Consider the following 17,529-nt stretch of genomic DNA (forward strand, 5'->3'; position numbering starts at 1 on the left):
CAACCTTAAGGTTAAACTATCTTGTTTTTGTTTTTGTTTTTTTTTTTTATGTTTTTAACAGAAGCACAATGACAGCAAGCTAATCTAATTTGGTAACAAAAAACCTTAAAAAATGTTAACCTGGAATTTGCTTAAGTAAATGCTTTTATTATTATTTTCTAACCCGAATACTTGCTTCAGCACCACTGGGTAACAATTCCTTATACCTGGCGAGGATTTCCTCTACATAGTAAAAGAACAGAGATTCCTACTTCCACCAGTTTAAATGTTAAACCATTGCCATATTCTGTTATAACTGGGGGGGAAAGGTCCGTGAAAATCAGATGCTTTGAAGGGGCAGCACGTCTTCCTTTTTTAAAATTCTTTTTTTAACGTTTATTTATTTTTGAGACAGAGAGAGACAGAGCATGAACGGGGGAGGGTCAGAGAGAGGGAGACACAGAATCTGAAACAGGCTCCAGGCTCTGAGCTGTCAGCACAGAGACCTACACGGGGCTCAAACTCGCGTACCGCGAGATCATGACCTGAGCCAAAGTCAGCCGCTTAACCGGCTGAGCCACCCAGGCGCCCCCAGCACGTCTTCTTAAAACTCAAGGTTTGAGGGGATCTTCTTCTGTGGCCATCTTGAATTTTGATATATTTGAAAACATTCTGAAGAAGTTTTCTTTCCAACAGTCAGCATTTGGGTACTCACCTTCCGACGTCCACATCATTGGCCACAGTCTGGGTGCCCACGCAGCTGGAGAGGCAGGAAGGAGGATCAATGGGACGGCTGGGCGAATCACAGGTTGGTCAAACAGTAAAAGCTGAAAAATTGGACTAAGGGTTGCCTACATGGGGTCTAAACGGATGGCAGTTTGGCATTTTCTGAATTGGGCCACGTGATCGGGAATCAGTATGTTCTGAGGACTTGCGAATTTTTTACTAATATTGATCTTTGGTCTACAGAGCCCTGGTTTTTTGTTAGTTTGTTTGGGGTTTTTTTTGGGTTTTTTTTTGTTTTTTTGAGAGAGAAAGCAGGGGAGGGGCAAAGGGAGAGGGAGAGAGAGAATCTTAAGCAGGCTTCATGCCCAGCACGGAGCCCAACTCGGGGCTCAAACTTACAACCATGAGATCATGGCCTGAGCCGAAATCAAGAGTTGGACACTTAACCGAGTTACCCAAGTGCCCCCATCTGTTTAACATATGTGTGTGTGTGTGTGTGTGTGTGTGTGTGTGTATACACACATATATTGCATGTGACTAAAATTTGAATTAAGAACATCGGAAAGTCTTATTCACATCTCTTTTCCTGTTTTCAGGCATTCACAAAGGACAAGTCTCGTGACTAGAATAAAGAGAATAAATAACAAAATAAATAATAAATAGAATTAAATCTAAAGAGCTCAAGATATATAATTTATTATATTACGCTTTGACAGCAATTGATAATTAGCGTAATCCTCACCCACCCTGAGCTAAGAGTTACAGGATACAGGTGGTTAGGACAGGCTGATCAGTCCTGCAGGCTGCTAGTTAGATAAAAAAATATTATTCCACAAATCTCAGACTGATTGCTTCTGGCCAATGGGGCCACATGTTGTATATACTCAGGCCCTAAAACGACCTTGTAAGTTTATAGGAAAGACTTTGCTATCCTGGATCTGAGAGATGACTATTTCAGGGAGCAGTCACTTTTCTTTTCCATCTTTGCACTCTCTCTCCAACCTTCTGATTCTTTTTTTTAATACCTTGGGCAAATGGTTCATGTTTGGATTGGTGGGGGCATCCAGATGTCTATCATTAATTTGCTGGAGAGAACATTCTTTCTCGTGGTCCATGACTGTTTACAAGAGCCTACTCAGCCAGGCACTTTGTGAAGTTGTGGTCCTGGTGACCATGACTACCGAAGTCCTTGCCTTTATAGGATTTTACAGGAGAGTGGGGCAGGTGGGGGAGGGGAGACTTCTTTTAGCCTGAACAGCTTTTAGGAGTCTCATGTCTCCCAGAGTCTAGCTCTTTCCCTAGAACTGTCGCTAGTGGCCTGGATTGTCCCAGTGACTAACCATCCACAAAAGAGCCAAATTTCATGGTTTGAGAAAAATTTGCTATAATTTGAATAGTGAATTAGACACAGAAAGTGGAAGAAGATGATAAGGTAGGGAAGAACTACCTTATCTCTTTCCATAAATAAGTCATGGTTCCCACCAGTGCTTGCACTTGGGTAGGTAATTAACAAAGAAAGGTGAATGCATACACTGATATTAACATGATACATCCTATCTACTTTAGGGTTGGATCCAGCTGAACCTTGCTTTGAGGGCACACCCGACTTAGTCCGATTGGACCCCAGCGATGCCCTGTTTGTGGATGTAATTCACACAGACGCTGCCCCTATAATCCCTAACATGGGTGAGTTCTGCAATTCATCCTCCACAAGTGTTTACTAACTCTACACAGTAGAGTGTTTTAGAGTGTTTTGACTCTATACAGTAACATGAACTTTCTCATATTTTAAAATTCCTCAGGGTTTGGAATGAGCCAAACCGTAGGCCATCTAGATTTCTTTCCAAATGGAGGAAAAGAAATGCCCGGATGTCAGAAGAACATTCTCTCTCAGATCGTTGACATAGATGGGATCTGGGAAGGTAAAAACCATTATGGACATGAAGAGATTTTCCTAGGGGAACATTTGTATTTCATTTTACTAAATTTGCTAAGTATTTGGGTACAGATCTCACATTTTCTGTAATGAAGGACTTTTAACACAAAATATGGCCTTTTCACTGAGGAAAGTTGGGCATGAAGAGACCCTAGGAAAGAAAATGTAATTGTAGTCAACTTTCCAAGGATCTAATTCAGGGAATGCATTACTAAGTTGTACTTATATCTATATGGACCAGTCTTTTCCTTCTAAAGTTATTTTTCCATTTCGTTTAGCTATGGCATTACTATTAAATTTTTCAATAGTACTTAACTTCTGATCACATCACAAACCATAAATACACTGTATCCATGATTTTGTTCTGTGCCCACCATGAGTTCACACTAATTAGAAAAATCTACGCAACAACTGTGTTCTAATCATGACGTTGGAAAAATAAAATCTGTTGCTGAGGTGTAAATCATTTCTGATTTCCAAGGGACCCGTGACTTTGTGGCCTGTAATCACTTAAGAAGCTACAAGTATTACTTGGATAGCATCCTTAACCCCGATGGCTTTGCTGGATTCCCTTGTGCCTCTTACAGTGTTTTCTCTGCAGTAAGTAGATATTCTACTTTGTACCTGAAGAATTTTGTAACCATCACATCCTCATGACGTATGGTTCACTGGACGCGACATGCATTCAGTGAATGTCACTATATTATTGCCACATTATTTATACTTTTAATCGTACATATTTTTAATTGAAGTACATTGACATTATTGTAATAGTGATAAGGCACTGGAGAACTTTAGAGGAATAGGCTTATATGCTGAAATGTCCACTTTGTTCTCTATCACTCCAGTATGTATCAGGTAAATGTTCAAACTTGTCTTAGAAATATTGTAAGCAAAAAAAAAAAAAAAAAAAAAAGTAGTCTAAGGAAATCTGAGCTATGGCTCCAGGATGCTGATACATATGGAAAACTTGTCTTAAATGCTGATCCTATAAAACTATATCATTATGGGCATGTGGATATTTCTGTGCAACCTTATAATTGCCAAGTTTTTTGTTTCTTTGCTTGATTTTGAGTTTTCATCTTGTTTGGTATTCGCTAGACATCTGGGTTAAAAACCTTAAATGTGATCTTGAAAGTGATATATCTATTGCCTGTTATTTTTTTAACATTTATTCATTTTTAAGAGACAGACAGAGAGCATGAGGGGGGGAGGGGCAGAGAGAGAGAGAGAGAGAGAGAGAGAGAAACACAGAATCTGTAGCCAGCTCCAGGCTCTGAGCTGTCAGCACAGAACCCGATGCAAGGCTCAAACTCACTAACTGTGAGATTATGACTTTAGCTGAAGTCAGATGCCTAACTGACTGAGCCACCCAGGTGCCCTTTGCCTGTTATTTTTTATTGCTCTTCTTTTCACTATAAATTTTTTCAAGGAAAAATATGTGATCTATGTCATTTAATAAATAAAATTTTAAGTAACATGCCAGGTGAAGTCATAGTTACAAAGGATGTATAACTTCGTGATGAAGAGAAAGGGTCTGAAACCTGATTTCACTATTAAATGGTTGAATGATTTGAACAAAATTCTTAACCTAAGGCAGTTTTTTCATTTCTAAATGCAATAATAATGGGAGACTCCATAGGTTTTGTGGGAGGATTTAATGAGATGCTATGTTTTAATTGCTTAGCCCAGAATCTAAAATATAATAACTAGCATTCAACAAATGTTGGCTATATGTGTATGTGAGATGCATGTTTTATTTGCAGTATAGCTTATGCATGCAACAACACCAACCCCCTTCTTTGGTCTAGCTTTGTTTTTATCTTGTTCCCAAATCCCCAATCTCTACGTAATGGTGAAACAAGCAAAGGAGCTTTAGGTTTCATTCAGTTAAAATTTAGTCTGATTCAGTAATATATTTAGACCTTTTAAGTGATGCTCATACACTTTTTTTTTTTTTTTTTTTTTTTTTTTGATGATGGCAGGGAGAGAGAGAGAACTTGTGCATGAAGTGTGCATGCTAGCAGGGAAAGGACAGGGGGAGAGGGAGAGGAAGAGAGAATTTTAAGTAGGTTCCACACCCAGCACCGAGTCCAACATGGGGCTCTCAAGACCAAGAGATCATGAGCTGAGCTGAAATTGAGAGTCAGCCACTTAACCTACTGAGCCACCCAGGCATCCCACTCAGATACTTCTGTAAGAAAACGTTATCAGTTAGAGCACCTGGGTGGCTCAGTCCGTTAAAGCGTCTGACTTCGGTCATGATCTCGTGGTTCATGAGTTCAAGCCCCATGTCAGGCTCTGTGCTGACAGCTCAGAGCCTGGAGTCTGCTTCGGATTCTGTGTCTCCCTCTCTCTCTCTGCCCTCCCCTGCTTGTACTCTGTCTCTCTCTCAAAAATAAATAAAAACATTAAAAATAAATAAATACTTAAAAAAAAAAAAAAAAAGGAAATGTTACCAGTTTTGCATATATCCCAGCCTTTGGACCCCTTCATCAGTTTCTCCCCAAGCTGGTATTGGCACAGTGATCACGGGGGTGGTGGTCAGTTTGTGTGCAGGGCAGAGGGGAGAACTTGGGGGTCTGCATTTTTGATGAGCATGCGGCTGGTGTCTGCAGATAATGTCTCAGCACATATACTCTTCTGGTTTGGCCAACTTTCCCAGATAGCTCTGGCCATTTCTTCCTGACTGGCTCAGTCTCCCCTTAGTTTTTGCTGGATGCAGACCCCGACTCTGGCCCAGTCCCCATCTGGTTCATTGATCCAAGAGACTGCCCCTCGCCTCCATTGCGGAGCAGGCTTGCCCCTCCATAGCAGGAGTTGTGCTGTTTGTCTCTCCCATTGTGTTTCTCCCTCTCCCTTTTCTTCCCATAATTCCTTGACCCAGAAAGAGGACATTTTTCTATGTGATATATATCTTCTCCACACCCCAACCTCACAGCTACGACTTAAAGGCCAACTGGGACATTTTCTGCTCACATTGGGAAAACTCTTAGATCTGAATCCTTCAGACCTTAACATGCTAAGTGGAAGCTAAAAATTTTGGGAAAAACCTGACTTTTGAGTCTTTCATCCTACTAATGGGCCCGATTTTGCATATCAGAGCGCCTCATCCCCTCTGCTCTTCCTTTTGCAATCTTTCTAAAATAAATTCTAACCCCTGGAGGCAGATGGATGTCTTGGGGGCCACTTGAGCAACTTACAAAGGCAAGAGACAAGATTAAAATATATGTAGAAATATATATCTAAATTCCCTTTTCGTATGATTTCTATAATATTTTTGTTAGTATCGTGTCATTGGACAGTAAAATCACTGGTTTATCATTGTAACTAACGAAATGCTTTTTAACCTTTGCTGAGATACTATGAAAATCCTCTTTTGCCATCAGTACAGAATTGGCTTTAGAATGTTTGAATTGCAATAACACGTGGAAAAAGAGGGTGCACTTCAGTCATCATTTGTTAATTTCCCCTAGAACAAGTGCTTCCCCTGCCCCAGTGAAGGCTGCCCACAGATGGGTCATTATGCTGACAGATTTCCTGGAAAAACAAACGGGGTGGGCCAGATATTTTATCTAAACACTGGTGATGCCACCAACTTTGCCCGTAAGTCTCTACTATATTTGTCTTAAATCCTTAATGCTCTGTATTTTATCATGTTTGGTGAAAATGTGTGAAATTGCTCTTCCGCAGAAAAGTTGGAAACTCTCTTCCCAAACATGGAAAAATATTCAAAAGCTGTCATGCTCAATGTAACTCGGGCTCAACAGGGGCAACAGAACAGAGTTTTGGGGGCCTGAACTAAAAATGATACCAAGATTGATTCCTTCATATTCGATTCTGGTGCTGAATTCAGGGGGCTTCTTCTGCTCCAGACTCTTCCAAGTTTCACTAAAGAAAATTCTGAGGTTTTGTACGAGCAGAAAAGTAATCCAGGAGAGAGGTGGCAGAGATTGTGGGAATGGAAGGGAGTTGCCAGATCGAAGAGCTGTTTAGGGCGGTAGCCTCCATGGGTGATAGGAATTAGAGGGTGCAGGGATGGTAAGGCATGGGGACAGCCCCCAGGTTTCCTTCCTGGGTCACAGAGGAAGAAAACTATTGGAGCCAGTGGGGTTGGCCGCACTGTAAAAACTAAAGCCAAGTTTAATCCCCTCCTCAGTTTGACCCAGGCTAGCTCTAAATGGCATAAACTGCTAGTTAAGTATGGACTGGTACCATAGAGTGGTTACCATAACTTAATACATTTCCAATGGCAATGGAAAGCTGAATTATAGAATTTTTTAAATAAGTGTAGACAACTTAGACCTGTGAAAAGGAATTGATGAAAATGTCACACTCTACCATTTTCCCGCTTTCTTTTAACGTAAAGTTCTTAGAATATTCAAAAACAAATTGCTAGGTCAAGAAATTGAAAGCAAAATATATGACTTACTTACATTTACTTGAAATTTCTTGATTTTGGAATGATTCTGTACTCCTGCCCTGCCCCCACATCTGTCTTCTGAACATTTAGATAAAGGAGTATCTATCTGCTTAGAAGAACGGCCACTACTGGGTCACCTGGGTGGCTCAGTTGGTTAAGCATCCATCTATTGATTTCGGCTCAGGTCATGATCTCAAGGTTGGTGAGATCTGCCCTGTGTCAGGCTCAGTGCTGACAGTGTGGAGCCTGCTTGGGATTCTCTCTCCCTTCCTCTCTATCTGTCCCTCCCCACTCGTGCTTTCCCTCTCTCTCAAAGTAAATGAATAAATAATTTAAAAAACAATACTATATATAAATTACTCAAAATTCAGCAGCAGTGGCATCCAATTAAGCCTGTTTTCAGAATATCTTCTGCACAAGCTGACATTTTGCAAATATTTTCACCCTGTGCAGGTTGGAGGTATAAGGTAGCTGTCACGCTGTCTGGAAGGAAGGTTACAGGACACGTGCTAGTGACCTTGTTTGGAAATAAAGGGAATTCTAAACAATATGAAATTTTCAAGTGAGTAAAATATTACTCTAAGCTGTTTGTTTTACCTTGCACCTTAATACATTTCAGAATACATTTCTGTTTCGGAATTTTTTTTTTTTTTCTCTGCTGTTTCCTGAGAAAACCACTGATGTCCGTTTTGATGCGTGGCATCTGGTTTATAGTCAGTAAATAAGTATCCTGCCCACAAAACAACCGGGAGAAGACGATATGATGATGTCATCACTTATTAAATTGTGGGAGAATTGTGACCAAAACATATTTGAAATTTTATGAAAGTAAGGATGACATTAAAGCAATACGAGTTATTGCTGGCAAATGACCTGCCACTGAGTTACCATACCTGTCTGCATCACTTAACACATTCGGATGGCAAACGTACTACCAGTCACCTTACTAGAGCTGCGTTGTGAGCTGGTTTTAGGACCCTATATGTATATATTGATGTGTATATTTTTGTATGTTCACGTAACGTTTTCATTAACTTCTCAACTCCCAAGGGGCACTCTCCACCCCGACAGCACTCACTCCAACGAATTTGACTCTGATGTGGATGTTGGAGATTTGCAGAAGGTTAAATTTATCTGGTACAACCGGGTGATCAACCCAACTCTACCCAGAGTGGGAGCGTCCAAGATCATGGTGGAAAGAAACGACGGAAAAGTGTAAGTAATAAAAATCCAAAGAGATTTGCCGCGCCGCGTCATTTTTGTAATCCTATTCCCACTGAAAGCCTACTTTAAGTTAAATCTATAGTTGTTCTCCCACGTCATGGTCACAATTGCTTTCCCAATTGCTTCTGTTTCTTTGCTAAAAAGAGCAGAATTTTAAGGGGATAATTTTGAGAGATTTGTAGATGGGTATGTGTTATTTGCTACATGTGTTAAAATGAGAATCTGGCTTCATGACCCTAAGTTAAAAAGAATGATTTCATTTAGCAACTGTGTGTGACAGCAGATCACTGGTTGCCTGGGGAGAGGAGAGATAGGAGGCGATGGGAAGGAGAGATTACAAAGCCACAGGAGAGTAGTTGGGGACAATGAATATGTTTACTCTCTTGATGGTGGGGATGGGATGGGGGGACTACTCTCATCCCCTGAGAAGATAATTCAGTGAAGGCCCAATGCCATAATTCGTGGGCAGGAAATCTGACTTCAGCAAGTTGCTAACTGCCACCAAAAAAATTCAGCTCACCTTTATTTATATATAGTGTGTGCGCCCTTCATCTCTTGTGTCCTTCATCAAGATTAGTGTTTAACCTTTAATGCGCTGTTTGAGAACCTTCCAGCCATCAGACCACAGGGAAGGAAATGGAGATGAAGAGAAAAGGCATCTTCTCAGAACCTTGTCTGTGCCAGGCACTTGACATATGCTTCTATATGTTATTAAAGAAAATTAGCTTCCAAGCAAACTGAGCATTGTCTAGTCTCATGGGTAATGCTCGTCAGTTTCAATTCGATTATTGAATTGAAATAAGTGAATGTAACACCAGGACCTCAGAAATATCCCTCTGGCTGATTTCTCATCATACCGCTGACCCTACTTTTCTTCAGTTGCGTCGATTGACGGCATGCCAAGTGCTTAGTAGGTGTTTTTAGGATATGACAAATGAACACTCTCTGTTTTTAGGGACATCCAATGACACCGCCTCCCTCTGCTATTGCACAGCCATGAGAGCACTGGAAAGGAGAATTCAGTCCTCTATACAGAAGAGGCCTGTCTTCCCTTGGCCAATGTCTGCTCTCGGGCACATGGAGTGGCTCTCGCTCAGACTCGGGAGAATAGAGTCTGTCTTTATGCTCCAACACACCAGCCGGGTAGCAGGAAAAGCTGACTTTCTGTTGTTTTGTCTCTGCAGGTTCAATTTCTGTAGTAAAGAAACTGTGAGGGAAGATATTCTGCTCACTCTTACCCCGTGTTAGGAGCAGCTGACATGTGACCACGGCACCTTACTGCTAATAAAATCTACTGGTGAAGCAATCCATTCCTTTGCCACCATGTCCATTTTTTCCAATATAACTTTTGTATAATGTGATTAAAATCCAAATTCTGGAGTTGGTCTGAAGAACCATAAATGACTGTTGAAGCTGGTTACATACCTATTATGTGGCATTTGAGCTTTGAGAATATTGTTTACTTGGCACTGGCATCATGCCCATTGCTAATATTACTGATGTCATTCTGATCACGTAAGGCAGACTTCCAGATCCAAGATGATCCCCTCCCAGTGTGCACATGGCCAAGTACCAACCTTTATCATTTTCCCATCTTTACATTTGTTGGGGGTAATCAGACATCTCAGAAAAGATGACACAGAAGGATAAAAGGACATAGCAGATCCAATGCTTCCTAACCAGTCCCCCTGCTCCCAGTGGGGTCCCCCCAGGCTCCTTTCCTGTCTGCAGCCTTTTTAATCTTTCTAAAAAGCACAAATCAAAAATCCTCCCAGTGTTCTCCAGGAACCAAAGACTCTAGCATTCTCTCTCACCATATTCCTTCTAGAAATCTGCTTTCTCGTGTCCAAAAGGACCTTGATCTTGGATGGTGCTGGACCTTTGCACAAACCCTTCCACTCCCTAGGATGTGTTTTCCCTTGTCTTTCTGTCTGTGTAACTCCTACTGGTTCTTAAATCTGTGTGTAGACATCATTTCTTCCAGGAAAGCTTTCTTCACATCCATTGCCATATCCCCTAAGACTGGATTAGAGGCTGTCCCACTGCCTTACTGTTGCACCCAGAACTCCCCCCATCTCAGCACTTATTCCTCTATATCATAATTGCTTATTTACTTGTCTGCATATCTCTCATTAAGGGGGTTACATGTTGTATGTATCTGGCAAAGGCCTGGCATGTAGTAGGATATCAAATACATATTTTCTGAATGACCAACTCACTAATGAAAAGAATGAATGACTCCACTAGAGTCAGGTATTTAAAATTAGGCCATGTCCAATCACTAATATCCTAAAAGAGAAAGGTCTTAAAAGGTGAGTGGGGATTTGCCAAGAGGACATGACAGGTAGGGCACTCCAGAAAGAGGGAACAATACAGCCAAAGCCACGGAGATGTGAACATGCTTTTCATTCTGTGTTTCGCCAAAGTATAGGCAAGTTGATCAACACATGAAGACTTGTTCTGAGAATTATTAATCTGTATTGATCAGGATGCTTTCGCTTGCAGGAACATAAAGCTCTAATTCAAACTGGCATAAACCATAGGGAACTGTATTCGTCCACATGATTGGGAAGCCCAGGGGTAGGGAAGCTTCAGGTTTGGTTGATCTAACAACTTAATGACCTTTTCAAGAGCCGCTTCTTTTCTGTTCCTGTGCTCTCTTGTCTATGGTGCCTAATGGTTTCATACCAAGGCAAGCTCCTGTCCCAGTTGAAGAAGGGCCACTTACCGCAACTGGGGCCATGCAGACCTTCTCTTTCACATCCAGTAAGAGACACAAAGTGCATCTTCCTCCCCATCTTCCCAAACAAAATCTCTGAGGTTCACTCTGATTGGCCAGTGGCCTGAGAAATGGAATGTGCCGATTGGCTTACACCAGTCAGGGTGCACTCCTGGACAAGGTGCGAAGCCAGCCTCTGCCACACACGTGGACCGTGTGGGCGGAGAATGAATATCTGAATGGAAGGAAAGATTCTTGGGGCTTTGACAAGAGCACCTGGAAGGATGGAGATGCCATTGACTAAAATGGGGAATGCACTGGGAGGAACAGATTTGAGGAGGGAGGACAGGGTTTAGCCATGCCAGATTTCAGATGCTCATCAGACATCCAACTTGGATGTCAGGTGAGCTGCTAAATATATGAGCACAGGGTTGAGGGTGGATGTCATGGTTACAATGTAAACTTTGGTGTCTTCATTGTATGCATGGATTTTTTTTAAACCCTGCATTTCCAGTAAAGAGATTAACACCGTGCTTAAATTGTGTTGAGTGCTTAATAAGTGTTTTTAATTATAGTTACTATGGATGCCTCCTGGACTTTTTCTATAACACACTGATAATGATGAATAATGAATAATAAAAGAAATGAATGAAAACATTGTCTGCAAATTTGCTCAAGTAACAAGATGGAACAAAGGATTTTAAAAGAATTTAATCTTAAAAAATACATCTGTTAAAAACCCTCTTATTAAGAAGGATATCCATTTTCATCATAATGAAACAGTTTGCAAGTCACTTTAATTGCTTTAAAAGAAGCGTTTACTCAAATCATTTACCTATTTCTGGTCTCAGTAAATTTTTAGGAAATATTCCTATTTCTAGAGCCCCAAATCAAATTTTTTTTCTTCCCTTTAGGTAGGAGTTCTATATCCATTTGAAAGGATGAGCCAGTCCATGTATAAGTGGTTCACTTTGAGCATGTGATTTTTAACCTGTTTCTTGCTGGACTTTATTTCTTGGATGTTAAGAGCTAACTGCATCAACTCTGGTTCCGCTTGCTCCTCTGAAATGTTCTTTCAGAAGGCAATGGACTGCCCTTTCCATTTCTTTTTTGTTTTTCCTAACACATGCATTATGCTTGCAGTGTGTCAGGCACTATTCCAAGTGCTTTATGCATATTTACTCATTTAATTCTGACAATACACTAAAAGGTGGATTCTTTTATCCCCATTTTCAGGAGAAGCAGCTAAAGCACAGAGAGTTTATCATACAACTCGCCTGAGGTAGCAAGCTATTTGCTAGTGGATTTAGGTTTTCCCAAGGTCATTGTGATGTGAAATTTTTCATGCGTCTCTCTTGGTCTGCTGGACTATTGGTGGCCTTTGGCCAGCTCATTATTCCTGCTCCAGGATGCCAGGATTTGTCGCTGTTTTGTGTAACAGCTGCTGAGATTCAAGACTCTGCAAAGGTATTTCTTCTTGTCCCAAATCCCTCTAGCACTCTTGTGTACATATGCACGTGTATGCACACACACACACACACACACACACACACACACACACTACAGCCAAAGGAAAGGTGGGAGAAATATAAAAAGTAGATTCCCTAAATCTAGAAAGTAAAAAATTAACATGTTTTTGCCTACTATCTATGTAGCTGTAAGTATCCACTGCCTTGAACTTCCCAAATACCTTGAAGCTAATATATGGTACCATGATAAGGGTTTATAGGAACATTCAGTGCAAATAATAGGATGAATGTTTGCCTAAATGGCGACAGACTATGGGAGGGTGCTGCATGGTGGGGAAATTACCTGGTACTTCCTGAACGGGTATAGTCACCCCAAATAAAAACTTATTTTCTAACCCTTGGGCAGATCCAACTCGTCCCCCCGTCCATAGTGGTGCTATCTCAAGAGCTCTGAGAATTCAGTTTCTGACTTCATGGCAACTGCAGATTTGACCTCTCACTCCTCTGGGACCCTCATGGGGCTCATCTCCTAGGGCTATTACAGGGTCTCTTCTCTCGCCTTGATTTTTCTCTCCCCTAATTTATACAAGCCACTTGTATAAATGGTGGTAAGTTCTGGAAGTCTGGGGGACATACAGGAATGTTGTTTTTGAAGCAACATGAGCGACCTGCCCCTGGGAACCCCTCACTAGTCACTTTTTCTCAGGCTCCACAACCACTGTGCCGCCTGAAAATACCCCCTCAACTTCTCTAGACCCCTCTTTGACTTTTATCCCTCTCCCAAACTCCTGATCCTACCTTGTGCAGAGGGACTTACCAGGGTTTTCAAGTATTGGAGACCATGCCTTTGGAAACTCATCTTCTCCAGCCAAAGTGGATCATGGAATATTTTCTAAATAAAGGCCATCCTGCCCTAAAAGGAACTTGGACTCCAACTGTTAAAATAATTATTTCCTGCCTCTACTATTTAGACATCATTTGAATCCAAGCTAATTCATGCATCCCTCTTCAAAGACTCAAAATGATTCTTTTTATCTTGAGACACAAAGATAGCAGCAATAAAAATTAGCTGAGAAGAAGGGAATCCACATGAATTACATAAATTTACACCCAACAAACAGTTCGCTTCAGCACATATGCACACACATACGTGCACACACACGTGTCACATACACAACTCTAAGTAATAAATCATATTCAAGCCTCGTGTAGGTTATAAGGTTTATTACCAACTTCTCTGCTCTAAGGTACAGATGAGACTTTAGCCAGAGGTGGATGAACATTGTCTCTGGTTCTAGCCTGAACTTTTCTCTTTCAACTGCTTTTCCTGATCTGTTTCTATGCTTATGTCAGTGGGGTCTTCTTTTTCTTTTTAATGTTTTTATTTATTTTTGAGAGAGAGAGAGAATGAGTGGGGAAGATGAAGAGAGAGGAAAAGAGAGGATCTAAAGTGGGTTCTGCGCTGACAGCAGTGAGCCCAACGTGGGGCTTGAACTCACAAATCATAAGATCAGGACCTAAGCCAAAGTCAGATGCTTAACAAACTGAGTCACCCAGGTGAACCCCCCCCCCATCAGTGGGGTCTTCTGAGAAGCAGACCCCAAGATGGGATCAGAGATACAAAAGATTTATTCAGGGAAATGTCTATGAAGAAGAAAAAAGGACAAAATGAGAGCAGGCAGGGAGAACCATCATATTGCAATGCAGGTCTGACACCCATGAGAGTAGAGAGGGAAGGAAAGATTGGGTTGAAAGAGTCTCAGTCCTCAGCAAAGTTCTGAGAAAATCTTGGCCAGGTTCATGGAGAGTCTCCAAATGAAGGCGGTCCTTTGTAGTAATTGTACTTCAGGTAGGAGTGGATGGTCTCTGGTACCTGTGTCATAGTCATTGGCTGGGGACAGTTGGCAGAGCGTAGCCTCTGTTTCTGTGCCACGGTGGGTCCAATGGGTGGCATCTGGGCTCCTGCAGCAGATGCTCCTAAAAGGATCTGAGTGGCACACTCTGTGGCTACCACAGCATCCCACCTTGTTCCTTTTCAGGTTTCTCTGGAAGTGATGCCAGCTTGGTCATTTCCTCATTAGAACTAAAATTAAGTACATTATTTAATTTAACAAACAGTCATGGAATCGCCATTACCATATTTCAGACATTGGTCTTGGCACTAAGGATGTGAAATAAATAACACATTCCTCACCTGGCCAGGAGCTTATAGTCTGGTGAGGGAACTGGACAGGGAAAGAGTTATAAAGCAGTGTCAGAAAGTATGAGGTGCTTTGGGAAGACAGAGAAGTTGGGGAGAGAGGCTGAGGGAAGGGGTAGGAAGGAGAAAGCCTTCATAAAGTAGGTAAGACAGGGGGTTCAGACTTTGGGGCATAATGCTCTCCAAGGGACACCAGGATCTGTGTGGCCCCAGACTTTTTGTTAGCCCACACGAACTGATGGGACCTACCGATGGGTTTGGGGAGGACTGGGGAATTCTGGGCTACACTCAGCAGCTGAGTTCACATCCCACAGACAGGGCATCTCTGATTTAAAAAAATAAAAAGAAGTCAAGAGTTGACTGATGATAAGGCAAAACCTTACATCCAGTTCCATTACAACAACACACAAGGACAAATTCTTCCAGTACAAGGAATGTTTAGCAATGTGGTTCAGTTGATGTGTGTGAGTGTCCAGACTATAGAAAAGACTTAGAAAACAGCTTTCTCAGGACCAAAACCTCTTTGGACTTAAAGGGTTCTGAAAACCCAGTTTGAACCAACCCTTCTCTTCAGAAGATTATTCCCTTACAAGATGACAAGGTATCAGTACATTCTGAATTTGAGATTGAAGGAGAAAATAAGTACAGAGCTTAGTGGCTGGATAAAACAGCTATTTGGCTCCACCTGGACATGTGGACATGTGGACATGCCAGATGATAGCTGGCAACTTCAGTCTTTACTCTGTGACCTTCAAAGACCATACACAATGAAGACAAGAAAACTGTCTGGTAGAAATGAAGTCATAGTTTCCAAAGATATCTCTAGATTTGTGCACATATGAACCCTGCCTAATTCCCTCAAGATCTAAGTTCATTCAGTATACATGATTTCAGTTGTCAATGTTGTTTAAAGAAATCTTTCTATCGGCTTCAGAATGGATTAATTAGTCAAAGAGACTTTAAAGGCTTAGACCTTCATCTTGCCAGGGGATTAGTCCAATTTAATCCACCAGGGCATTTAATAGGAGCCAGTGCATTAGGGCACAGTGTCTATTGATGATGTGGGAGTTTCCTCACTGTATTAAGAAAGAGTACACCCTCATGTGATGCTGTGTACCCAAGAATGGAGACGGTCAGGCAATGAGAACTGCTCTCTCTCTGATCATTGGCCTGACTGGGCTGGGTTGCTGTACTGGTTAGCTACTGGCTTGTTAAACAGGAGGCATATATTTAAACCCAAATCTCCAGGTTAGCTGGGTACTTCTTCTGTTCTTGGCTGGAATCACTCGTGTGTCTTTGGTCAAAGTAGGTTGAGTCATCAGTGCTGCTAATCTTGGCTAGATCTCTCCCATACTTGGGGTTGGGTGGCTTTGAGCTATTCCAAGATGTTGCTGCCATGACATTTAATGACAAATCAAGTCACACATCTTGCCCAGATGTGGGGAATGTGGGGAAATAGACTCCAGATGTTGATGGAAAGAGCTGTAAGGTCACCTGCAAAAGGCATGAGTGCAGGAGGGGGAGGGGCCGAAGAATTGTGACCATTCACAATCCATCTATCGCCATCTCCAACCTGTTTGTCAACCTTGCAGAAGTCTGGAGGCAGGTCAGGTGTCAGAAGGGTTTTCCTAACAATGGGTCAGGCTGACCTTGTCTCTGGAATTCTTATACTGCCTTGTCCTCACTGCTGTTGTCAGAATTGAGGGCGCCTTTTTAGTTCACGCGCTTTGACTTTTGCAGAAAGCAAAGCGCTCCAATGCAGTACGCCTCATCTTAAACAACCAATGCTGATGAACACAGGGTTGCTTCTCCTTATCTCTAAAACAAGACAACAGTCCTGATACGATTTTCTGCTCAGCCCTGATACGATGATGACTCCACAGTCATCATTCACTCTCGGTAGTTCATAAAGATCAAGACTTTAAGGTTGGACAAATACAAAAAATACTTTTAAAGAAATCTCCCAGCTACCTTCACTGAGCCACGGACTGCACTTTTGTACACACTGAGTAGAGTCAGCTGATTCAGGATGGTTATTTTATTACTGTGGAACCACACACCTCTTGCAGCGGCTGCCCAGCTCACAACCACGCCTCCACGTCTGGGAGCACAGGGATGGGTCCCCTTGGCCAGGAACACCCAACAGGATCCAGTTCCCATTGCTAATTAATCGAGAGACAGCGTCTGACCTAACCAGGCCAATTGTCTGCTAAATAAAAATTCTTGGCTGAGACGCACACAGCCTGAAGCTCTATCAGGTCCAAAGCAGAAGGGATCTGAGAACAACCGGCTGAGGTCTCTAGGGTGGTCCCATTTGGGGGACTTCCCTAGGTCTCATGGTTTAACAACTTCATGGATTCCATGAGATGCCCCCAATATTTTTCCAATAAATCCCTCCTTTAAAATTTTTTTTGGCTAGCCAGAATTGATTTCTGTTGCTTGCAACCAAAAGAATAACTAGCATACCCCTAAAAGTTGCCTGTTGAAATAGCTCATGGTCTGTACTTCACTATTGTTTCAGGATTGGGGTGGGGAGAGTAGCGAACACACACAGGGATTCCGGATAACGGGGCTATCAGAGCATAGAAACCTGGGGCAGCAACCTCTAGCAACATGTGAAATGCATGTATCTTTTAACCCTTAAATTCCACTTGTAGGAATTTATCCCACAGCTACACCATCCATCCAGGTGACTAATGTATAAGAATACTCACTGAGGCATTGTGCTCAGTAGTTAAAGACTGAAAACAACCAAATGTTCATCAGAAGAGGACTGATTAAGGAGATATCCAAATATTAGAATACTGTGCAGCTGGAAAAAAGATTGGAGTACATCTAGATGCACTGATAAGG

At 41.9% G+C, this 17,529-nt stretch overlaps 1 protein-coding gene across 1 annotated transcript; it reads left to right on the forward strand.

Annotated features, from left to right (window-relative positions):
- Positions 1–564: 564 nt before the first annotated feature.
- Positions 565–9,598, forward strand: LOC121026868 (pancreatic triacylglycerol lipase-like; the record flags this gene model as incomplete). Its single annotated transcript, XM_040469678.1, has 8 exons — positions 565–787; positions 2,272–2,391; positions 2,508–2,627; positions 3,123–3,241; positions 6,118–6,247; positions 7,518–7,626; positions 8,115–8,279; positions 9,473–9,598. Coding segments are annotated over 8 exons (1,050 nt in total), but the record flags the coding sequence as incomplete, so codon positions are not given.
- Positions 9,599–17,529: the final 7,931 nt, after the last annotated feature.

This window comes from Herpailurus yagouaroundi, unplaced genomic scaffold (genome assembly GCF_014898765.1).
Source record: "Herpailurus yagouaroundi ecotype Mexico unplaced genomic scaffold, PumYag 162576, whole genome shotgun sequence".
Lineage (NCBI taxonomy): Eukaryota > Metazoa > Chordata > Mammalia > Carnivora > Felidae > Herpailurus > Herpailurus yagouaroundi.